General features: G+C 33.6%; 1 protein-coding gene across 1 annotated transcript in view; it reads left to right on the plus strand.

Annotated features, from left to right (window-relative positions):
* ADAD1 (adenosine deaminase domain containing 1) overlaps positions 1–21,631 on the plus strand; it is a 45,436-nt gene extending 23,805 nt beyond the window's left edge. The window contains exons 8-12 of the mRNA XM_005691287.3: positions 471–641; positions 1,601–1,830; positions 5,233–5,470; positions 9,600–9,732; positions 21,469–21,631. Of these exons, the coding sequence (XP_005691344.1) occupies positions 471–641; positions 1,601–1,830; positions 5,233–5,470; positions 9,600–9,732; positions 21,469–21,582 (886 nt within the window). The 3' untranslated portion in view covers positions 21,583–21,631. The remainder of the gene's footprint in view (positions 1–470; positions 642–1,600; positions 1,831–5,232; positions 5,471–9,599; positions 9,733–21,468) is intronic.

Here is a 23,186-nt window from a genome sequence, read left to right on the forward strand (position 1 = left end):
TCAGGAAATCTGTTTCACTTCTAAATTCAGTTTATGGGCTTCATTATGTTATTCCTATACTCTTAAATTTTTGTCTTCAGAACCACTAGGTAACAGGAACCATAATTGTTTGTCTATGTGTTTGGGGAAGAGAAAATAGAAATAATGCAGAAAATTGATACTCCTAGGAGGCTGGGAGCAGAGATGTCTTGAGAAAAAGGAGGAATCAATAGAGAAATGGGTCTTTTGCAAGAAATGATAGTTGAGTACTTTCGAGTGGAGTGGTAGTTGAGGAATGATGCTTTAAGGCAGGTCACAGTGTAAACTGGGCTATAGCTGAAGACTTCTCAAGGGACTTACATCTTCATTAAGACAGATTATTTTATAATAAAACTTGATTTATAGGAACATTGCTCATGACATGAGTATAATGTTTAAGATACTTCATTTTTAAACATTCTTACTCAATAAAGCTCTGTCTTTTCCTTTAGGTACTTTTATAGACAACTTCTACTCTACTATAGCAAAAATCCTGCTATGATGGAAAAATCAATATTTTGTACAGAACCAGCTTCTGATCTACTCACCCTCAAGCAAAATATCAACATTTACCTCTATATGAACCAGTTGCCTAAAGGATCAGCCCAGATTAAGTCACAATTGTAAGTATATGGAAGCTGTTAAAAGCAGCTAGGATGACCGCTTATACATTCTGAATCCGTATATCAAAAGAACAAGTAAATTCAAATCCATCCATATTTTCCTTCCAGCCTTCAGAGGTTATTTGTAGGCTGCAAGAGACCACAAATTCATTCTCCCTCCCCTGCACTGTCTTACCTATTACTATTACTTAAATAGTCCACATATTTCACCACTTTCTTTTATATGCTGTTGAAAATCTTCTACTCCTTTCTGGTTGTAAGACTTTTTTATAAACTTTAGGAAGTATGGATTATGCACTCTTCACATACTAACACAGGAGTTAAGGAATGCAGTCTATTCCTCTATAGTCAGAACTTCATTGTCTTGATGAATGGGTAGCATCAGTAGCATGATATTTGAACAACACAGACACAAAAAGAAAGTAAAATTTACTTTAAGTCTGACCATCTAGAGATAATCATGGTTTACAGTTTGTTTAAAAGCCTTCCAGTAACACCTTTGAAAACAAGGGTGAGTGTTCTGTAGAAAAACATCAAGAAAAATAATTTTATATTTTACTGTTTTTTATATTTTATTGGAAGTGAATCTTAAATATAAATTGTCAGTTTTCTTTTTTCATTCTCTAGTTTTGTCATTATTAAAAATTTTCATTTGGAGAAAGGAAATAACTCAAAAATTATGACGGGGCAAAAATCAGATTTTTATTTGATTTTAAGGGACATAAAAAAATGGCAATAATACGAAATTTATCCTTGTGGGAGCTCTAACTATAGGGTTAATTTCCACTTGGTTTTAATCTTGTGAAACAAAGTCATTCCATCCTGGCTTGCTTTGGGTTTGCCTCTATTTCTGTTACTGAAATTAAGTGTAACTGGCAAGTTACAATTCTTACGTATATGCAGATTTTACTTCATTGGCTTTGATTTTTAAAGGAAGAAACTTTCTTTTCTTCCTCTAGGCGTCTTAATCCACATTCTATATCTGCATTTGAAGCCAATGAAGAACTAAGTCTCCATGTAGCTGTTGAAGGCAAAATTTATCTGACTGTCTACTGTCCTGCAGATGTTGTTAATAGAATAAGCAGTATGTCCTCAAGTGACAAGTTGACAAGATGGGAAGTGCTTGGTGTACAGGGAGCATTGCTCAGTCACTTTATACAGCCAGTTTATATCAATAGTATTCTTGTTGGTGAGTGAGATTTCAGTACCTCTTGGCCTCTTTTACTAAGTAATTATACTTTATTTATCAGTGTAAAATCAAATTTTGCATGCATGAAGCTTTTCTTAAGGTAAAATTCAGATCCACTGTTGTTGAGGTTTTCATTTCATGGTAACTTGTAATCACACTTAGTATAATATGACTTATCATCTTGTGAGAAGGCTAAGAATATTTTAAGTTAGGCAATTATATGTATTCTGGCTTGAACATATGCTTTTGTTTGCACAATATCCAATGTTTCCCTTTCTTTTGGAAGAAGGTGCTTTTTTGAACTTCTCAGGTAAGCTTATATTTAGTTATTTCTGAAATAAAAAATACTAAATGCCCATTTTGGTTCTTTGCTACTTTTATACTTTTTAAAAATGTGTTTGATTATGAGTTGGATTCTTTTGGTTTGTGAAGTAAGTAGGAAGTAAATAGAATACAAAATAAATGACATGAACTGATAATTAACTTCTTCCTTTGGTATTTATATTTGAATGGGTTTTCAGGTATTATCTCCTCAACAGATATTTTGGACACTCAGTTTTGTAGTTTTCGCAAAGCCCTGAGAGTTTCAAAGCTTTAGTCACCCTTGAGAATCAATTTAAATTCCACTACTTGACTCTTCTTTGTTTACTGTTAATTTTTGGTAATGATTGCTCACATAAAAACTTTAGCTCATCATATGAGTAATGTTTTGTTTTTAGAAGGTACTGTTTGTTTTATTCTTGTGAGTTTTTTTATTGTTGTTCTGTGTATTTTATATCCATTTCTTTGAGAAGTTCTCTTATGGACTATTTTTTTGTAGTTGTATATATACACAAAATATTGTATTTTCTTGCCATTTTTGTTTGGCTTGACTTTATTAAATTATAAAAAGGAAATAATTATATAATTTTCTAATATTAAGCTTATTTTCATTATTTTGGAAACTTGTTTCACAATTCAAAAGGGTTTTCAGTGAAAAGTCTTAACTTCTATCCTAGTGCCACAGCTGCCGTTTTACCTCTGTGGCATCCATTGTTCCTAGTTTCTTGTTTCCTTTCCAAAGATAATTTCTGCTTATACAGTTTTAAAATTTTACACCAATGAGATAATACAGTTCACACTTTTCTGCATCCTACTCTTTTCATTTATTAATGTATCTTGGAAATTTTTCCCTATGAAGACTTTTTTCATTATTATTCATAACTCTCTTATGGTATTTTCTTTGTATAAATGTATTATAATTTATTTAACCAGTTGTGGGTTGATGGAACTTTAGATTGTTTCTAATCTTTTGTGGCTACCAAATGCTACAGTGAACCTTGACCTTTTTATGTTTGTCATTGACACAAAAGTAAAATATATGTAAATGTAAAATGAATTCCTAGAAATAGAATTGCAGGTCAGAAATATATGAATTTTCAGTTTTGAAAATTATTGCCAAGTTACTCTCCAAATTATATTCTCACTAGCAATATATGAGTGCGCCTCTTTGGAGTTACTTCTTATTTTCCAAATATATATTCTTATAGATGATTTATTTCTTAAATTGGATACCAGAATTATTCTTATGTTTTGTTTTAGTCAAAAAACTCTCAGACACTTCAAATTTTTCTCATCTTCTTTAAGAAAGGCTATTTTCTTGATAAATGTCTACAGAATGTCTAATAAATATCTATGCATTCTCTAGAGTCACAACTTTGAAATGCAAAGCTTTCTTTGACTTTTGTGAAGAAAGATATTTTACAGTTTGTTATTTGTATAACATAACTTCATAATATTTTAGTCTCTTAAAAGGATGGACTCAAATGGATTCTTTTGAAATTATGTACTGTTTAGTGGTTTGGACTGGGGCTTAACAATTAGATCTCATAATTTGACTACCAACTTGTACATGGGAATGGGAACACCAGGGAGCAATAAAAATACTATTAAGACTTTGTAAAATTACTCCTGATCTCTTTCTTTGCGTCTTTAAGGGACATATCTAGAGTTAATTAATTGGTGATCAGTCTGAGAAAGCCGAAACAGATTTTAATGTTTGTTAAAAATGCAGATTTCTCAGCCTCTTAAAATCTATACTCTCTCTCTGGGGGATAGCCCCAGGAATATACATTTTAAAAGGGCACCACCAGTGATTCTGATACAGATAACATGAATGGCTCATTGAGAAATACTTAAACTGTACATTTAAAAGTATGATATGTACAGTTAAATGAATCTTAAGAGTTTATTGAACTAGTAAAGCTTCTCATTTATTATACAAATTCTTTTTATGCCATTTCTGATCATCTAACTCTAGTTTAAAAGGATCCAATAATGTGGGATATAGGATTTAATGACAATCTGTTCCATTAATTGGGTGCTCCAAATGATTTTAAAAATTACTGTTTAGAATTGAAATTTGCTTCCCTTTCACTTTGAACTAAAAGACAGTACAGATTAAATCTTGATTATTTGATGATAATGACCTTGTCCCTTTTTCTCTTGTCTTATTAAATCTTTTGCAGTTCTTTATTTTGATTCTTAAAAACATAAGTTATTTTATCAATAATAGATCAGTTACAGGTGAAAAGAGAATTATATATGAAGACTTCATTTTACTTTCAAAAAGTTTTCATAGACTAATTTCATACCTTAGATGTTCTCAGATACTCATTTTGTCTTTGTTAATAGTCTTTCTTTTTTAAGAAAAAAATCTTAAACTTGCTTTTTTAAAAGGTACTATTATTTTAATAGAAAATAAAAAGACAAGATGTTTTTTCCTTTATGTATTTTCCTACCTCGCCATCACTTGTGTTACATATGATTTGTTTTCTCCAGATGTTCTGTAATATGTTGGTGATAGTGTCAAAATGTAATGCCTTAGACTGAATACAGTGTTTCAGATATGATATGAGCACTGTATAGTTCTGTAATAATGCTGTATTCTTTGATTTAGATGCTGTTTTTATTACTGCAGCTTCAGTTTCTATGGGTATACCTCAAAGATAGTGTGGGTTCATTTCTAGGCCACCACAATAAAATGAATATCACAAGGATGGGTTCAGTTCCAGACCACCACAATAAAGTGAATATCACAATAAAGTGAGTCACACGAATATTTTGGTTTCCCAGTGCATATAAAAGTTGTGTTTAGACTATCCTATCATCTGTTAAGTGTGCATTAGTATCATGTCTTTAAAAAACGCAATGTATATACCTTAATTAAAAACTGCTTTATTGCTAAAAAAAGGCTAAACGTCATCTGACAACATGGGTTGCCAGACTTTCAATTTGTATCTCTGAAGTGCAGTAAAGCAAAGTGCAATAAAGTGAGGTATGCCTGCATTACATACTTCAGCAACTGTTTCTGTTGACTTATATTTGTTTTGTTTGAGTATGTATTTTGTTTTTGCTTTCTAGGTGATGGAAATTGCAGTGATACCAGAGGCTTAGAAATTGCTATAAAGCAACGTGTTGATGATGCACTCACTTCCAAACTTCCAATGTTTTACTTGGTCAACAGACCTCATATTAGTTTAGTACCTTCTGCATATCCATTTCAGACAAACTTGGAATATAAATTCCTGAGTCTGAATTGGGCACAAGGGGACATTTCTTTGGAGATTGTGGATGGCCTAAGTGGAAAGATTACAGAAAGGTTAGCATTACTGATTTCTTCAAATATCACATATTACTTAAGCAAAAGAATGTATTTTAGTACAATTTATAAAAACTATTTTAACATTTTTGAATACAGGCTTTTGAATTTTGAATAATAATGATTATAATAGTTACTGGGTGTGTCTATGTTGCAGACATTATACTAATTTCAAAACTTTTTTTTTCCTGATAAGAAGACAGGCCTAGAGAGGTTATATAACTTATTGAAGTTACTTAGTAAGTGGTGGAACCAGCGTTTGAAGTCAGTTTCCAGAACTGACTTTATTTCTCTAGTGATCATTATCATTAGAATTATATAATGTATTTGTTTTAAAATTTTGGTTTTCCCACTGAATCTGAATATCTGAATTTAGGGCTCAGAAATCTGTATTTTTGACAACTTTCCAAAATATTATTTATATACACTTGAGTGTGAGAACTATTGTACAATCCTATACTGATTTCTTAGAAAAACCCTGTTATTCTTGTTTGGTTTTTTTTTTTTCTTTTTACAGATAAAGAGACTGAGATTCAAGCTAGGTTAAATATCTTTCTTAAAGTCACCCAACTATTAAGTTAAACAGCTAGGATTCTGATCTGAGTATTTTATTTCCAAAGTCTTTGTTCTTCTCCATAATACATTATGCCTCTTACATATACCCTTGTAATATCCCTAACATTGATTATCAAGTAAAACTAAAATCCTTCTTTTATGTGAACATACATTTATAATGGACTAATGAATAATGTTAAAAGTTTAAGTGCCTAAATTTGCTTTCTTTGTGAGAGACAGATTTAAATTAAGATCCCATACAAATGTTTCTTCAATCAAGTATGAACTATTGACTATTTTAACTAGTATAAATTATACTGTTTATGCTTTGAATCAGTATAAAGAAGTGTATCTCTGTTAATAACATACAAACAAAGCAGGTCTTCTATGAAAGACACTGAAAACAGTTTACTGAAAACATATTTTTAAACCAAAATTGAAATTAATATAAAATGAGCTTAACTCATTTTTTATAGCCAAATGCTTGCTGCTGCTGCTGCAAACACAGAGAAAACAAATACGATCTAATTATTCAACCCCAAAGTAGTACATAAGGCAAAAAACACTTTAGCAATATAATCCACAAGGAAGAACAGTTCTGAGTAATTGTGCAACAAATAACATGACGTGTCAACATTCATAAAGTAGAAATTACAACGAGGATAAATAGAAATACACTATTAGTTAGTGGAGGCAATAATTCACCTCTTTCAGTTAGTGGTAGATTGAATAGACAGAATAATAAGAATATATCAGTCTTAATAATGTAGATTTGATTAATTTCTTTAAAATTCTACACCATAAAAATATAAAATATACCTACTTTTCGGGAACCTACAGAACATTAACAAAAATTGACCATACGTTAGGCCACAAAGAAAAGTCTCAAATTCTGAAAAGTATAAGTGATGTAGACAGTATTCTCTGATTGTGATGCCATAAAAGTATAAATCACATAAAGTCAGAATACTTAGAAACTCCTTTCATTGGGCAAAAGAAGTTCTCTAACTTTTGACTCAAAGAGGGAATATAAAATGAAACCATAGAATATTTAGAAAACAGGATGTTTAATGCATTGCATTTCAGAACTTTTAACTTATATAGCTAAAGCAAAGCTGAATGGAAAAGCCAGTTCTTTGGATGTTTATATCAGCAAATAAGGAAAATAGAGTGAAAAAATTTATAATACTAGTAATGTAAAATAAAGAGAGAACAGATGAAGTTAGAAATGATCATAAAAACTGATTCTGTGCGGGGAAAAAAGCACTGTCTAATCTCATATAAAATGATGATAAAGGAGTTATCAGAGAAAATTTAAAGAAATCATAGGAAACTTCTTTGATCACCATGCAAATATATTTGAAAATATGGGTGAAATGCATACATTTCGAGGAAAAGTTATTTCTAAAATTGGTACACAAGAGGAGAAAATCTTACATTATTTTCTTGAGAAAGCTACCAAGAAGATGCCCTACCTCTTTTTCAAAGAAAGCAACATTTTGAGGTGGTTCAGAGGAATGTTTTAAACCTTTAAATAGCAGAAACTTCCAATGCTATCTGAAAAGATGGAAAAGATTCAAATCCTTTTCTGAAGCATCACTGATCGTGTATGCATGCTCAGTCATATCTGCCTCTTTGTGACCCTATGAAGTGTAACCCACCAGGCTCCTATCCATGGTGTTTTTCAGGCAGGAATACTGGAGTGGGTTGCCATTTCCTTCTCCAGGGGATCTTGTTGACCCAGATTGAACCACGTCTCCTGCATCTCTTGCATTGTCAGGCAGATTCTTTACCTCTGAGCCACCTGGGAAGCCCTATATCATTGGTTCTTAAGCTTGATAGAAGATTTCACGCCCATCCCCAAAAGTTATAGACCAAGCTCAATTTTATATCCAAGCAAAATTGCTAAATAAAATAATAAGCAGAACCTTAAATTAATATATTTTATGCATTACTAAGTGGCAATTTTTCTAGAACTGAGGAAAATAACATAATAAAAATACCAAATTAGAAACTTTTATTAATAAATTTGTCATATTAACTGATGTAGGGAAAAACACCATATTCCATCTTTATAAATTCCAAGAAGACATACAGTACAGCTCTACAACTATTCTTGACAAAAGATGCCCAATAAGAAAGTAATAGATATTTTTGTTAAGAATAAAATATATTTCTTATTTGTCCAAATTGTCGTCATGATTTATGATGAAATCTCAGAGTCATTTCTACTAGCGTCCAAAACAGGACATTATTGTTTACTGTTATTGTTGTTTAAGATGTTGTTTAGTGCATTTAACAAAAGAAAGGAAAGACACAAAATATTGGAAAGGAGGAGGTAAAATGACTGTTTCCATATGGTATCGTTTTATACCTGAAAAGTCCAAGAGAATCATCTGAAAAAACACCACCAGAAAAAGGTACCATGGTGGAAAATTAATATATAGAGATTAGTACATTTTGTTAATAAGAGTGTGTGTTAACTATTGCTGCATATACTATTGTTTTAGAGGCTTAAAACACCAACCACTTTTTACTGCTCCCAAATCCTTAGGTCAGCTGAGCTAGATTTGGTCAAGCTCTCCCATGTGTGTGGGGTCAGCTGTAGGTCAACTGTAAGGCAGCTTGGCTGATCTTAGAGGGACAGCTGGGCTCTCATCTTCTAGTAGACCAATCTCAGCAAGTTCATATGGTAGAGGAAGGAGTGCCAAGGCATAGAAACAAACTGCTTGCAGCCCAGGCTTGCAACTGGCACAGAGTATTTTATTGACCAAAACAATTTACAAGGCCAGTCCAAATTCAAGGGGAGGAAGAATAAGCCGTAGTTGTTGATGGAAGAATCTGAAAAATTTTATTGTAAAGAGCATGCAACAAGAATAAAGGATTTTGGCAGTTTTTGCAGTCTATCACAAAAACAACTAAAGAGAATATATAATGAAGGGAAAGAGTTACAGAAGCAAGAAAGCTATGATATGTGAACCTATTTTTATTAGAAACAGAAAAATATACATTTACATGTGTACACATATGCACGTATATATATATGAAGGGTGATGAAGTGCATATATTTTACTTTTTAGGGAGTCAAATTGTACATTAAAATGTATAATTTCATGAGTTTATATATACACACACATATATATATTTGTGTATATATGTATACACACCTGTGTAACCATTACCCCAGTCAAAATTCAGGATGCTTTCTTCATCTCAAAAAAGATTTCTATTCCCTCATCTAGTCAATCCCTGGTTCCACTTATCTTAATTTGGATCACTATCTTAATTTGGATCACTATAGATTAATTTTGCCTCAAACAGTAGAAATGTTCCAAATATCCATCTTTTGCTTTAATTCTTAATGTAATACTCTGATAACATACACTAATTTTATAAAAGAAATTAGCTTCAGAAAGCAGTTAAATATTCAGAATAATTTTATATAGAAAATTTCACTATCTTCTCTGTGCATAATTGAGATAAATATACATTTTGTATTGATTGTAATCCCTGTAAGTGCTAACATAAATCATTAAATAATGATTAGTGATTGTTTCATTCTTTTCTACTTTAGTTCCCCATTTAAAAGTGGTGTGTCAATGGCAAGTCGGCTTTGTAAGGCTGCAATGTTAAGTCGATTTAACCTGCTTGCCAAAGAAGCTAAAAAAGAAGACATACTTGAAGCTAGTACATATCATGCAGCTAAGGTAAGTCTTTAAAAGAATGAAATTGATCATTGAAATAAAAATTTTAAGACAATAGTACTGTGGTAATTTGATGATGATACATAGCAAAATAATGGTTAAATAATTCCTGATATTGCCATGTAGTGGTAAAATTAGATTTTAAATGGATATGTTGGAAATTGGATATGTGAATAAGTTTTACCACTTTTAGTAGCTTCCTCAGTATGGTATGTACCAACCTTGGCAATATTGCTAAAAACATGCTGGTCATACCCAGAGAAACAAAAAGGTAATAAAATCTCTTTTGTGTATGATATTAACTATGTTAACTATAGTATTTCAGTATTCTAAAATAATGCATTACTATATTTACATAAATTACTTTGCTTATCTTCCTAAGTTGTGAAACACCTTTGAGTTTGTGATTTGGGCTTAAGTGATATATAGAGAGCCTTTTATATCTTTAAAAATACACTTTTTTAGTATTACAAACATAATGCATATTTGAGTAGAGAACTTGGAAATCTTTCTTAAATGCAGGTGGGAAATATTAACTTATAATCCTACCTATTATTCCAGTATAATACTCCTAATCTTATAAGCATGTTGTTTCATTTTCTTGTCATGTATTTATATTTTTTGTGTATGTGTGCATGTGTGCACTAAGTCACTTTGGTCATGTCCGATTTTTTGTGACCTCATGGACTATAACCCAACAGGCCCTGCTGTTCATGGGATTTCCCAGGCTAGAATACTCGAGTGGGTTGCCATTTCCTTCTCCAGACAATCTTCCCAACCCAGGGATTGAAGTCACATCTTCTGCTTGGCCGGCAGATTCTTTACCACTGAGCCACCTGGGAAGCCCTATGCATATACTTAATGTGCTTTTTAGTTTTTTTATTCAGTATACTATGAACTGAGCCGTGTCATAGTATGAAATATCCATGTTTTCAAGTTGTGAAATACATATTGCTTTTTATCTAATTTCCTTTTCAGTAACAATATAGTATTGTATGAAAGTCTTAATTTCATCTATATCTTAATGCTCAAACTGTATAATGCTCAAACCTGTAAAGCAATGAATACTAATGGTAGGTAGTTTGTATATAGACACATTTTTAAGTATAAAAGCTTACCCTAGACAATTTCTGACTTTGGCTGCACAAAGAGGTTTCAAGTCATCTCTATAAAATAAAATTAAAAAAAATTATCTCTGTGATAAAATTGGACGAATTAGTCGAGATAAAAACCCTTTTCACAACTCTGGAAATTGACTAGAGGCAGACAACACATTGGAAATTGTATAGTCTTGTAAAACTTAGAACTCTGGGAAAGAACAGCAGGAATTTGTGAAACCTTTGCCCAAAGGTGTTCCTGTTCTCTCTCCTTTCTCTCTGCTGGTTTGAATGGCAAGAACTCTAGTTTTATGAGATTGAAAATGCCACCAAAAGTAGTAGATTTTCTGGACTTGATTTTGGGCAAGAGGGTGAGCATTCGTCACTTTTTCAACTAAATGTGCCAAACCTGATAGGGAGAAAAATGGCAAAAATCAATAACTGATGCAAGGTAGCAGTCCTTGTTGGAGCAAGTGGTATACAAAAGAGTATAACAGGTAGATATTGGAAATGAAAGAGCCATGGAAGAGTTGAAAGAAATTCTCTATATATCCTTGGGTGACCAATAAATTACACTCAGGTGCAAATGAGACTCAAGAGAACCCAGAAAAGAGTTAAAAGTGTGAAATAGAACTGCCTGCAATATTAAATACACTGTACCACCCATCCCTCCCCAAATTAATTGATCAGAAGAAGGTAGAAGTCTTACAAGTTTAAGGTGTTGAATGTAATGCCTGCTGAAGTCATTTGCTTATCACTTATTTGCAGTTTATCACAATAAACTGTGGAAAATTCTGAAAGAATACCAGACCACCTGACTTGCTTCTTGAGAAACCTGTATGCAGGTCAGAAAACAGCAGTTAGAACTGGACATGGAACAACAGACTGGTTCCAAATAGGAAAAGGAGTACGTTAAGGCTGTATATTGTCACCCTGCTTATTTAACTTATATGCAGAGTACATCATGAGAAAGGCTGGGCTGGAGGAAGCACAAGCTGGAATCAAGATTGCCAGGAGAAATATCAATAACCTCAGATATGCAGATGACGCCACCCTTATGGCAGAAAGTAAAGAAGAACTAAAGAGCCTCTTGATGAAAGTGAAAGAGGAGAGTGAAAAAGGTGGCTGAAAGCTCAACATTCAGAAAACAAAGATCATGGCATCTGGTCCCATCACTTCATGGAAAATAGACGGAGAAACAGTGGAAACAGTGTCAGAATTTATTTTTCTGGGCTCCAAAATCACTGAAGATGGTGATTGCAGCCATGAAATTAAAAGATGCTTACTCCTCAGAAGGAAAATTTTGATCAACCTAGACAGCATATTAAAAAGCAGAGACATTACTTTGCCAACAAAGGTCCATCTAGTCAAGGCTATGGTTTTTCCAGTGGTCATGTATGGATGTGAGAGTTGGACTGTAAAGAAAGCTGAGCGCCAAAGAATTGATGTTTTTGAACTGTGCTGTTGCAGAAGACTTTATATATATATATAAATTTATTTTAATTGGAGGTTAATTAGATTTGGGAGAATGGCATTGAAACATCTATAATATCATATATGAAATGAATAGCCAGTCCAGGTTCAATGCATGATACTGGATGCTTGGGCCTGGTGCACTGAGATGATCCAGAGGGGTAGAGAAGACTCTTGAGAGTCCCTTGGACTACAAGGAGATCCAACCAGACCATCCTAAAGGAGATCAGTCCTGGGTGTTCATTGGAATGACTGATGCTGAAGCTGAAACTCCAGTACTTTGGTCACCTGATGTGAAGAGCTGACTCATTTGAAAAGACCGTGATGCTGGGAAAGATTGGGGGCAGGAGGAGAAGGGGGCGACAGAGGATGAGATGGCTGGATGACATCACTGACTCGATGGACATGAGTTTGAGTGAACTCCGGGAGTTGGTGATGGATAGGGAGGCCTGGCGTGCTGCGGTTCATAGGGTTGCAGAGCAGGACACGACTGAGTGACTGAACTGAGCTGAAGCTTTGCAGATACATGGTAACTACTAGGAAACCAGGCTAAAACAGAAACTGGAAAGAGACAGTACACACCATAGGTGAAAACAGCTTACTATTTCAACATGCAGAAAACAAAAACAAAACCTTATAGAAAAATAGAATCCGAGTTACTATAGTATATTATCCAAAAAGTCTCTTTCACCCCAAAATTATGGGGTATGTAAAAGCAGGAAAGTAAAATAAAATCTATACTTAGAAAAGAAACTGGTTTTGAGAGGATTCCAATTTTGAATATAGCAAAGTCTTCAAAGCAACTGTTATAAATATGTTCAAGTTATTAAAGGAAAGGGTAACAATATTTCAGTAAATAGGTAATCTCAGCAGAGAAATAGAAGCTCAAAAGAAAAGGCAAAAGTCAAAAAAACTCAAAATTCAGAAAAAGACCCAGATGAATATTCTAGGACTGAAACAATAAATAATAAGTGAAATGAATAATTCTCTAGATGGACTCAACAGTACGTGTGAGATTGCAGAAAAATATCAGTGGGCTTTGAAGATAAATCAAAATAATTTTAAAGGACAGATGAAGCAAATAAAAGAAAATTTTACAGAACTTCAGAGATTTGTGGAACAATATTAAGTGTACCAACTTATGTTTACTAGAAATTCTAGAGAAAAAGAGAAAAGGATCAACAAAAATATTTGAAGAAATTACTGAAAAAAATTTCATATTTGATGAAAAACATTAGCAGACCCAAGATGCTCACAAAATCCCAAGAAAAAAAAAAGATTCACATCTAGATACATTACAGGCAAGCTGATTAAGACAAAGAGAAAATCTTGAGTTTCTGTGCATTACCAGGATTATGTCAGTATCAATCTGAAGTAAACTATGGTAAGAAAAAGAAGCATATTGTAATTCCTGAAGTAGTCATGAAAGCAATAACTTGAAAGCTATTGCTAAAATATCAGCAGAGGAATTAAAATACTGTCCTAAAAAATGTATTTTTAAAAAGACTAGAAGGCAGTAAAGCAGCAAATAAATAAGACACAGGACTTGGAAAATAAGTAATGAAATGGCAGACATAAATCCACTTATCAATAATTATTAAAACATTAAATTTGAATATTCTAAAACCTCAAAAATGACAGAATGATCTCAGTTTGTTTCTAAGGCAAACCACTCTACATCACAGTAATCCAAGTCTATGCCCCAACCACTAATGCTGAAGAAGCTGAAGTTGAATGTTTCTATGAAGACCTACAAGACCTTCTAGAACTAACACCAAGAAAAGATGTCCTTTTCATCATAGGGGATGAGAATGCAAAAGTAGGAACTCAGGAGATACCTGGAGTGACAGACATGTTTGGCCTTGGAGTACAAAATGAAGCAGGGCAAACGCTAACAGAGTTTTCCCAAGAGAACACACTGGTCATAAAAAACACCCTCTTCCAATAACACAAGAGATGACTACACGTGTGGTCAATACTGAAATCAAATTGGTTATATTCTTTGGAGCCAAAGATGGAGAAGCTCCACACAGTCAGCATAAACAGGACCTAGAACTGACTGTGGCTGAGATTGTGAGCTCCTTATTGCAAAATTCAGACTCAAATTGAAAAAAGTAGGGAAAACCACTCAGTCATTAGGTATGACCTAAATCAAATACCATATGATTATACACCAGGCTTCCCTGGTGCCTCAGAGGTTAAAGCGTCTGCCTCCAATGCGGGAGACCCGGGTTCGACCCTGGGTTCGATCCCTGGGTTGGGAAGATCCCCTGGAGAAGGAAATGGCAACGCACTCCAGTATTCTTGCCTGGAGAAGCCCATGGTCGGAGGAGCCTGGTAGGCTACAGTCCATGGGGTTGCAAAGAGTCGGACACGACTGAGCGACTTCACTTTCACTTATGGTTATACAGTGGAAGTGACTGATTCAAGGGATTAAATCTGACAGAGTGCCTAAAGAACTATGGATGGATGTTCGTAACATTGTACAGGAGGCAGTGACCAAAACCATCCCAAAGGAAAAGAACTGCAAGAAAGTGAAGTTATCTAATGAGGCTTAACAAACAGCTGAGGAAAGAAGACAAGTGAAAGGCAAGGGAGAAAGGGAATGATATACCTAGCTGAGTGCAGAGTTCCAGAGAATAGCAAGGAGAGATAAGAAAGACTTCTTCAGTGAAGAATGCAAGGAAAAAAAAAAAAAAAAGAAAAGAAAACAATAGAATTTGAAAGACTAGAGATCTCTTCAAGAAAATTTTAGAGATACTAAGGGAACATCTCATGCAAGGATGGACACAATAAAGGACAGAAATGGGAAAGATCTAAGAGAAGTAGAAGAGATTAAGAAGAGGTGGGAAAAATACACAGAAGTACTATATGAAAAAGGTCTGAATGACCCAGATAACCATGATAGTGTGGTCACTCTCCGAGGGCCAGACATTCTAGAGTGTGAATTCCGGGGCGAGGGGGGGTGGTGTCTTAGGAAGCATTATGATGAACAAAGCTAGTGGAGGTGATGGAATTCCAGCTGACTATTTCAAATCCTAAAATATGATGATGTTAAAGAAAAAGTAAAAGAATTCCAGAAAAACATCCACTTCTGCCTCATTGATTACATTGATTACACTAAAGCCTTTGACCGTGTGGATCACAACAAATTGGAAAATTCTTAAAGAGATGGCAGTACCAGACCATCTTATCTGCCTACTGAGAAACCTGTATACAGGTCAAGAAACAGCAGTTAGAACTGGACATGGAACAATGGGTTGGTTCAAAATTGGGAAAGGAGTAGGTCAAGGCTGTATATTGCCACCCTGCTTATTTAACTGATACGCAGACTACATCATGAGAAATGCCGGGCTGGATGACTTACCAGCTGGAATTAAGATTGCTGAGAGATAACTGCATATCAACAACCTCAGATATGCAGATGATACCAGTTTAATGGCAGAAAGTGAAAAGGAACTAAAGAGCCTCCTGATGTGGATGAAAGAGGAGAGTAAAAAAGCTGGCTTAAAACTCAGCATTCAAAAAGCTAAGATCATGGCATCCGGTCCCATCTCTTCATGGTGAATAGATGGGGAAACAATGGAAACAGTGACAGGCTTTATTTTCTTGGGCTCCGAAATCACTGCATATGGTGACTGCAGCCATGAAATTAAAAGACACTTGCTCCTTGGAAGAAAGGACAAACCTATATAGCATATTACAAAGCAGAGGCATCACTTTGCTGACAAACTTCTATATAGTCAAAACTGTGGTTTTTCCAGTAGTCATGTATGGATATGAGTGCTGGACAATAAATAAGGCTGAGCACTGAAGAATTGATGCTTTTAATCTGTGATGTTAGAAACTCTTGAGAGTCTCTTGGATTGCAAGGAAATCAAACCAGTCAGTCCTGAAGGAAATCAACCCTGAATATTCATTAGAAAGACTGATGCTGAGGCTGAAGCTCCAATCCCTTGGCCATCTGATATGAAGAGCTGACTCACTGGAAAAGACCCTGATGCTGGGAAAGATGGAGGGCAGGAGGAGAACGGGGTGCCAGAGGATGAGATTGTTGGATGGCATCACGGACTCGATGGACATGAATTTGAGCAAGCTCCATGAAATATTGAAGGACAGGGAAGTCTGGCAGTGCTTCAGTTCATGGGGTTGTAAAGAACTGAACACGATTCAGGCACTGAGCAACAATAAAATGTCCTAGAAAAGACAGACATTGTCATATCAGGCAAAATGCAAAATCCAGCTATATGGTCTCTGCAAGAGACATGTTACATTAAAAAATACAAGTAGATTGAAAATAAAGGATGAAAAAATGACATACCATGCAAACAATAGCAATAAATTAGCTGGAGTGTGTATATTAATGTCAAACACATCAAGATGAAAAATAATACGAGAAACAAAGAGTAACATTTTAGTGGTAAAAATACACTATTGTTGTTCCAAATGTTGTTAATATACAACAGGTAAATATTGCTATATGGGTAAAACAGTGGAACTTCAAAATATATAAGCAAAACCTGTTAGCATTTAAAGGTTAAATGGACAGTTCTGCAGTTATAGTTGGAGTGAAGTTGCTCAGTCGTGTCCGACTCTTTGTGATCCCATGGACTGTAGTCTACCAAGCTTCTGTGTCCATGGGATTTTCCAGGCAAGAGTACTGGAGTGGGTTGCCATTTCCTTCTCCAGGGGATCATTTCTGACCCAGGGATCAAGCCCAGGTCTCCTGCATTGCAGGCAGACACTTTACCCTCTGTAGTTATAGTTGGTTTTAATTAATATTCTTGTCTTAGTAATTGATAGTACAACTAGAGAGAAAATCAGTAAGAATATAGAAGGCTTGAATAATACTGCAGTCCAACCAAACCAAACACTATTTTCCGCACAACAGCAGAATATACCTTCTTTTCAAATACACATGGAGCATTCTCCACTACAGACCATGTAGGCCATAAAGCAAGTTCCAATAAGTTTAAAAGTATTGAAATCATAAAACGTATGCTGTAACTACTGTACAATTAAATTAGAAATCAACAAGAATAAAAATAAAAAGAGAATATAAGAAGGGTTTAGAAATACATAGCCCTAAGTGCTTATATTAGAAAGGAAGAGAACCATAAAAATCAGTTATTTAAGCTTCCACCTAAAAGAAGTTAGAAGTTAGAAGAGTATATTTTTAAAAAAATAAGAGTGCTTGCTTTGACAGCACATATACTAAAATTGAAATGATACAGAGAAGACTAACATACATGGCCCCTGTGTAAGGATGACATGCTAATTCATGAAGTGTTAAGTATTTTAAAAAGAGGTGAAATAATATAGGATAGGTTGGAAGGTAGGTAAAAACAAAACAGGAAAATAAACAGAAAAATCAATGAACTCAAAAGTTGTTTCATTGAGAAAAATCAGCACAGTTGATAATCCTTTAGACTGAGAAATAAGAGATAGCATAAATGATCAAAATCTTGACGGAAAGAAGGGTCATCACTGAAGAGCCCAAAGAGCTAAAAAAATTATAAGGAAGTATTACAAACAACTTTTGTCAACAGATTAGACAAGTTAGATGAAATGAGCACATTCCTAGAAAGACAAATTACAAAACTTGACTAAGAGAACATCTAAATTGAACTAATATAAGGAAATTCAATTATTAATTAAAATTCTTTAAAGAAAAGTGAAAGTGCAGTTACGAATTCACTTGTGAATTTTATCAAATGTAGAAGCAAAGATTAACATAAATCATACAAAAAGTATTTAACAGAGTAAAGGAGCAGCGAGTACTTCCCAACTCATTTTATAAGGCAATATTAAAAACCCTGATACCAGAAGTGGGCAGAAACATTATAAGTGAAAACTATAAATCAGAATCTCTTAGGAACATAAATGTAGAAATTCTTCATAAGATATTGACAAACCAAATCCAGCAACATACAGAAATGATTATATACAAAGGAGGTTTATTCCAGGAATGCAAGGGTGATTTAACACCAGAAAATCATTTGATATATTATGTGAATATTTTTAAATTCAAAACCTGTTTGTCTCAATAGACGTACATAATGCATTTGACAAAATTTAACACCTATTCACAGTAGAAACACTGAACAAATAAGAAATAGAACTTGCTCTACTAGATAAAGGGCATCAGTGAAAATCTGCAGTTTACATGACAATGCTGAAGGCTGAATACTCTTTCCCTTTGCCCCAAGAGTGCTCTCACCACTTCTAGTCAACATTGATCTGTAGGTTCTAGCCAATGCAGTAAGGCAAGAGAAAGAAAGAAAAGGCATCCAAACTGGAAAGGAAGTAGAAAAACTGTCCTTATTCCTAAATGATCTTGTATGTAAAATATCCTATGGAATCTACCAAAAACAAACAGCTATATCATGTGTGAATTTAGCACACAGTATAAGAACAACATAGAAGAATAAATTGTATATCTATATGTTAAGAATAAACACTCTAAAATTAAACTGGAAAAAATAGTTTTTTCCATAAGAGAGTATAAAATATTAGGAATAAATTTAACAAAAGAACTATAAGACCTGTACATGAAAAATAATGAAACATTGCTGAGAGAAACGTGTAAAGACCTAAATGAGAAATGTACCATTTCATAGATTGGAAAACTCTATTTTTAGAATGTCAGTTCTCTCCTAAATAATCTGTTGATTCGAGGCAAGCTCTTATCAAAATCTCAGTAAGCTTTTGTATAGAAGTTGACAAGCTGATTATAGAATTGATATATAAACCCAAAGGACATAGAACCAAAACAATTTTTAAGCAAAATGGTAGAGTTAACCTACCTAGGTTCCACAATTTAACATAAAGCCACAGTAATCAAGAAAATGTATTGATTTAGCAATAGACATAAAGATCAATAAACAGAGTAAGAGGCCAGAGATAAACCCACACACTTACAATCAATTGATTTTGTGCAGAGGTGTCAAGGGAATTTAGTGGAAGAGAGGACAGTCTTTTTAACAAATGGTAATAGAACAGTTGGTTATTTGAGAACAAATTAACCTAGACTTACATCAGTTATGCAAAAACCTCAAAATGGATCATAGAACTAAGAGAGCTAAAAACTATACAACTTGCAAAGAAAATGTGGGAAAATATTTTATTTTCTTGGGCTCTAAAATTACTCCAAAATGACTGCAACCATGAACTTATAAGTCACTTGCTCCATGGAAGGCAAGCTATGACAAACCTAGACAATGTGTTAAAAAGCAGAGATGTCACTTTGCCAACAGAGGTCCATATAGTCAAAGCTATGGTTTGTACATGTATAAACCATGTACAAACTACAGGTACATGTAGTAGTCATGTACAGCTGGGAGAGTTGGACCGTAAAGAAGGCTAGGCATCAAAGAATTGATGCTTTTAAATTGTGGTGCAGGAGAAGACTTTTGAGAGTCCCTTGGAGAGCAAGATCAAAACAGTCAATCCTAAAGGAAATCAACCCTGAATATTCATTAGATGGGCTGATGCTGAAGCCCCAATACTTTGGCCACCTGATGTGAAGAGCCGACTCATTGGAAAAGACTCTGATGCTGGGAAAGATTCAAAGCAAAAGGAGAAGGGAGCAGCAGAGGATGAAATGGTTAGATGGCATCACTGACTCAATGGACATAAGTTTGGGCAAACTTCGAAAGGTAGTAAAGGACAGAGGAGGCTGGCGTGCTGTTGTCCATGGGGTCACAAAGAGTCGGACACAACTTAGCAACTGAACAACAACAAAATTTGTCTTCCTGCATTAGGCAAATTTTTCTTAGATATGGCATCAAACATGTAATCCATAAAAGAAAAAATTGATGGAGTCCAGAACTTAAAACTTGCATTTCAAAAGTCATCATTAAGAAAATGAAAATACAGGCCACAGAATGGAAGGAAATACTTAAAATCATGCATTTGACAAAGGTCTTGGATCTAGAATAAAGAACTCTTACAAATCATTAAGTGGACAAACCATTCAACTTCTCCAAGTGGCAAAGAATATCTGTGAATGGCTAATACACGTATAAAGGTGCTCATCCTGATTAGTCATTAGAGAAATGCAAAACCAAACCACAGTGAGATACCACTTCACGCCTACTAAAATCCAAAAGTCTGGCTGTACTGCATGTTGTTGTGGAGAAACTAGAAACCTCTTTCACTGCTGATGGGAATGTAAAAGGTTTTAAAATACTTTGGAAAACAGTTTGGCAGTTTGTTTTGTATACTTACCATGTGATCCAGTACTCCCACTGAAAAGAGAAGCAAAAACTTATATCCACCAAAGACTGGTACATAAATGTTTACAGCATCATTATTTATAGTAGCCAAGCCCTGGAAACAACACAAATGTTCAACTGGTGACTGCATAAGCAGTGTGATATATCTATTTGATGGAATACCAATCAGCAATAAAGAACAAACTGATACATCAGACAACAGGAATGAATGTGAAAATGGTATGCTAATTTAAAGAAACCTGACACAGAAGAGTACATGCTGTGTTAATCACTCTCTATGGAATTTCTATGAAAAGCAAAATTCTGGAGACAGAAAATAGATTCATAATTGCCTGAGACTGGGGCTTACAAGTACAGATTGACTGTATATGAGCACAGTGGAACTTTTTGCATGTAATGAAATTATTTTAAAACTGGACTGTGATGGTTGCACACCTATATCAATTTCATAAAAATACCCACATCAAACTGAACACTTACATGTAGTGGGTAGATTTACCAACTGGTGAATTTACCAGTGAGTGAATTTATGGTATACAAATTATACCTAAATAAAGCTGGTTTTTATTTTTTAAAGTTTATCAGTATGTTTATCTATTTAAAAAGGAAATAAGCCAAAATATTAGTTCTAGTTATCTATAGTTTGAGAATTATAAGTGAGTTTTTTTTACTTTTTGTATATTTTTCAAGTTTTCTGTAATGAGTATCATTACTCTTTTAATTACAAATATTAAAAAAGGAAAATTATCTCTTAGGAGTGTTGAGAAGGAGAATTTTTAGTTTCAGAAACACTACTGAAGGAAATGGAAATGCAGAAAGATTTTTCATAATGTTTATGTTAAACTAAAGAAAGATGATTAAGGCTAATTAATTACTTTTCATAAGCCAAATTCTGCCTATATTCTATAATTTACTATTTTTTCTTTCTGTAGCGTATGTCTGGATCCTATCAAGAAGCTAAAACTTTGTTGAAATCCTACTTACAGCAACATGGCTATGGCTCCTGGATTGTGAAATCTCCCTGTATAGAGCAATTTAGTATGTGAATTAAGCAATCCATTGTCATATTAAAATTCTTTTTTGTGTGTGCTTTGACTACTAAAAAATTTTTTTTAATATTGGTGGTTTTCAGCTTTCAAAATCAGTCTTGCTATAGCAGTGTTCAGAGATTGCTGAAAATTCGTAAATATTTATGTCAATTTACGTTGAAACATTAGAACTTTTTTTTTAATAATTACCTGCTTCATTATGTAGCTATTTTGTATTTTTTATAGACATTACAAAGCCATTACCATTTTGTAATTTAAAAGAAAATTTATTTTAATTTTGTACTTTAAAGTTACTTGTTCAGCAAAGATATTCACTGTGTCCTGGTGTCTCACTCAAAAATTTTTTTAATTAAAAATTGGAATCCAAGAATACAAATAACAATTCTTACTCATTTGTTGATTAAAGCAACAGACATTTGAATGTCTAATATTTGCCAATAATCATAGTAAAAAATAGTAATTAAAACATCATTTCTCATGTCAGAAAAATTTATGAATTCAAATTGAACATAAAAATTCAGAGAAATGTTAACCATGTTAGGGAGTACTTTGATAAGTTATTCTGATTAGTAAAGGATTATTATAAATGTTTTAAGATTACCTATTTTCAGGTCTCTGTAAAATCCGTTCAAATATTATTCTTTATAATTTAGATTAGTAAGAATTTCTAATAATAGGTCAATAAAATATTGTTTAGCCTTATATTTATTTATACAGCTAGATGAAAAGAGAAGGTTTAGTTACTCTTGGTTAGGATATATATCTTTAGTAAAATTGAGTTTGTTCTCTTAAAATCTCTTCCTTAGATTAAATCACAGACGGATTAAACATTGACTCTCAAGACTTTGTTCCTCTTAGCTTGGATCTATATTAAATTACTAGGTCTCACTCCAACTCTAGCCAAGATGAACTGTTATAATTTCCGATAAGATTAATGTAGGGTCTTTGTTGTTGTTGTTGTTGTTGTTTAGTTTTGGGGTTTGTTTTTTGTCTATTCTAAAAGTATAATTGAGCTTAGTTGATGAACATTGAAGTCATCCTGGATGGAAAGACATACATGTCTTTCAGTAGACTAGATTCTATATTTATTAATAGGTTGAATCATGTGAAATTGCCATTTCGGGGGAGAGGGTAGGTAAATGATCAAATATTTGCAATTTTATGTCAGCATACATATATTATTATTAATAATAAGTTTAATTTCCATCAAATAGATGATAGTTAGTGGGGTTTTTTTCTGAATTGGTATTTCCTTGTTAAGTCTTTTCAGTTTCTTGTCTGGGTTGATTCCTTCCACAGTTAATTTACAGCCTTTATTTCTATTACTTTAACCTCTCTTTGATAGTAAATTTCCTGTGAATATACAGCATGTTTCATCTTTTCTTGGCTCTTCACATTTGTGGATATTTTGCTTTTGTCTAAATTAGGAAAAGCACAAAATGGTTAACTTTTGCTTAAATAGTGAAAGATCATGTTAGACAATTTATTTCCTCGAGAAAAATTTTTAAATTTAAGGGTTAGGTAAAATATATACCCAGCTATTTTACAGACAGGATCCAGTAAGGACCACTGATTTCTTCAACAAGTGGTCACTGAGTGTC

Source organism: Capra hircus, chromosome 17 (assembly GCF_001704415.2).
Source record: "Capra hircus breed San Clemente chromosome 17, ASM170441v1, whole genome shotgun sequence".
Lineage (NCBI taxonomy): Eukaryota > Metazoa > Chordata > Mammalia > Artiodactyla > Bovidae > Capra > Capra hircus.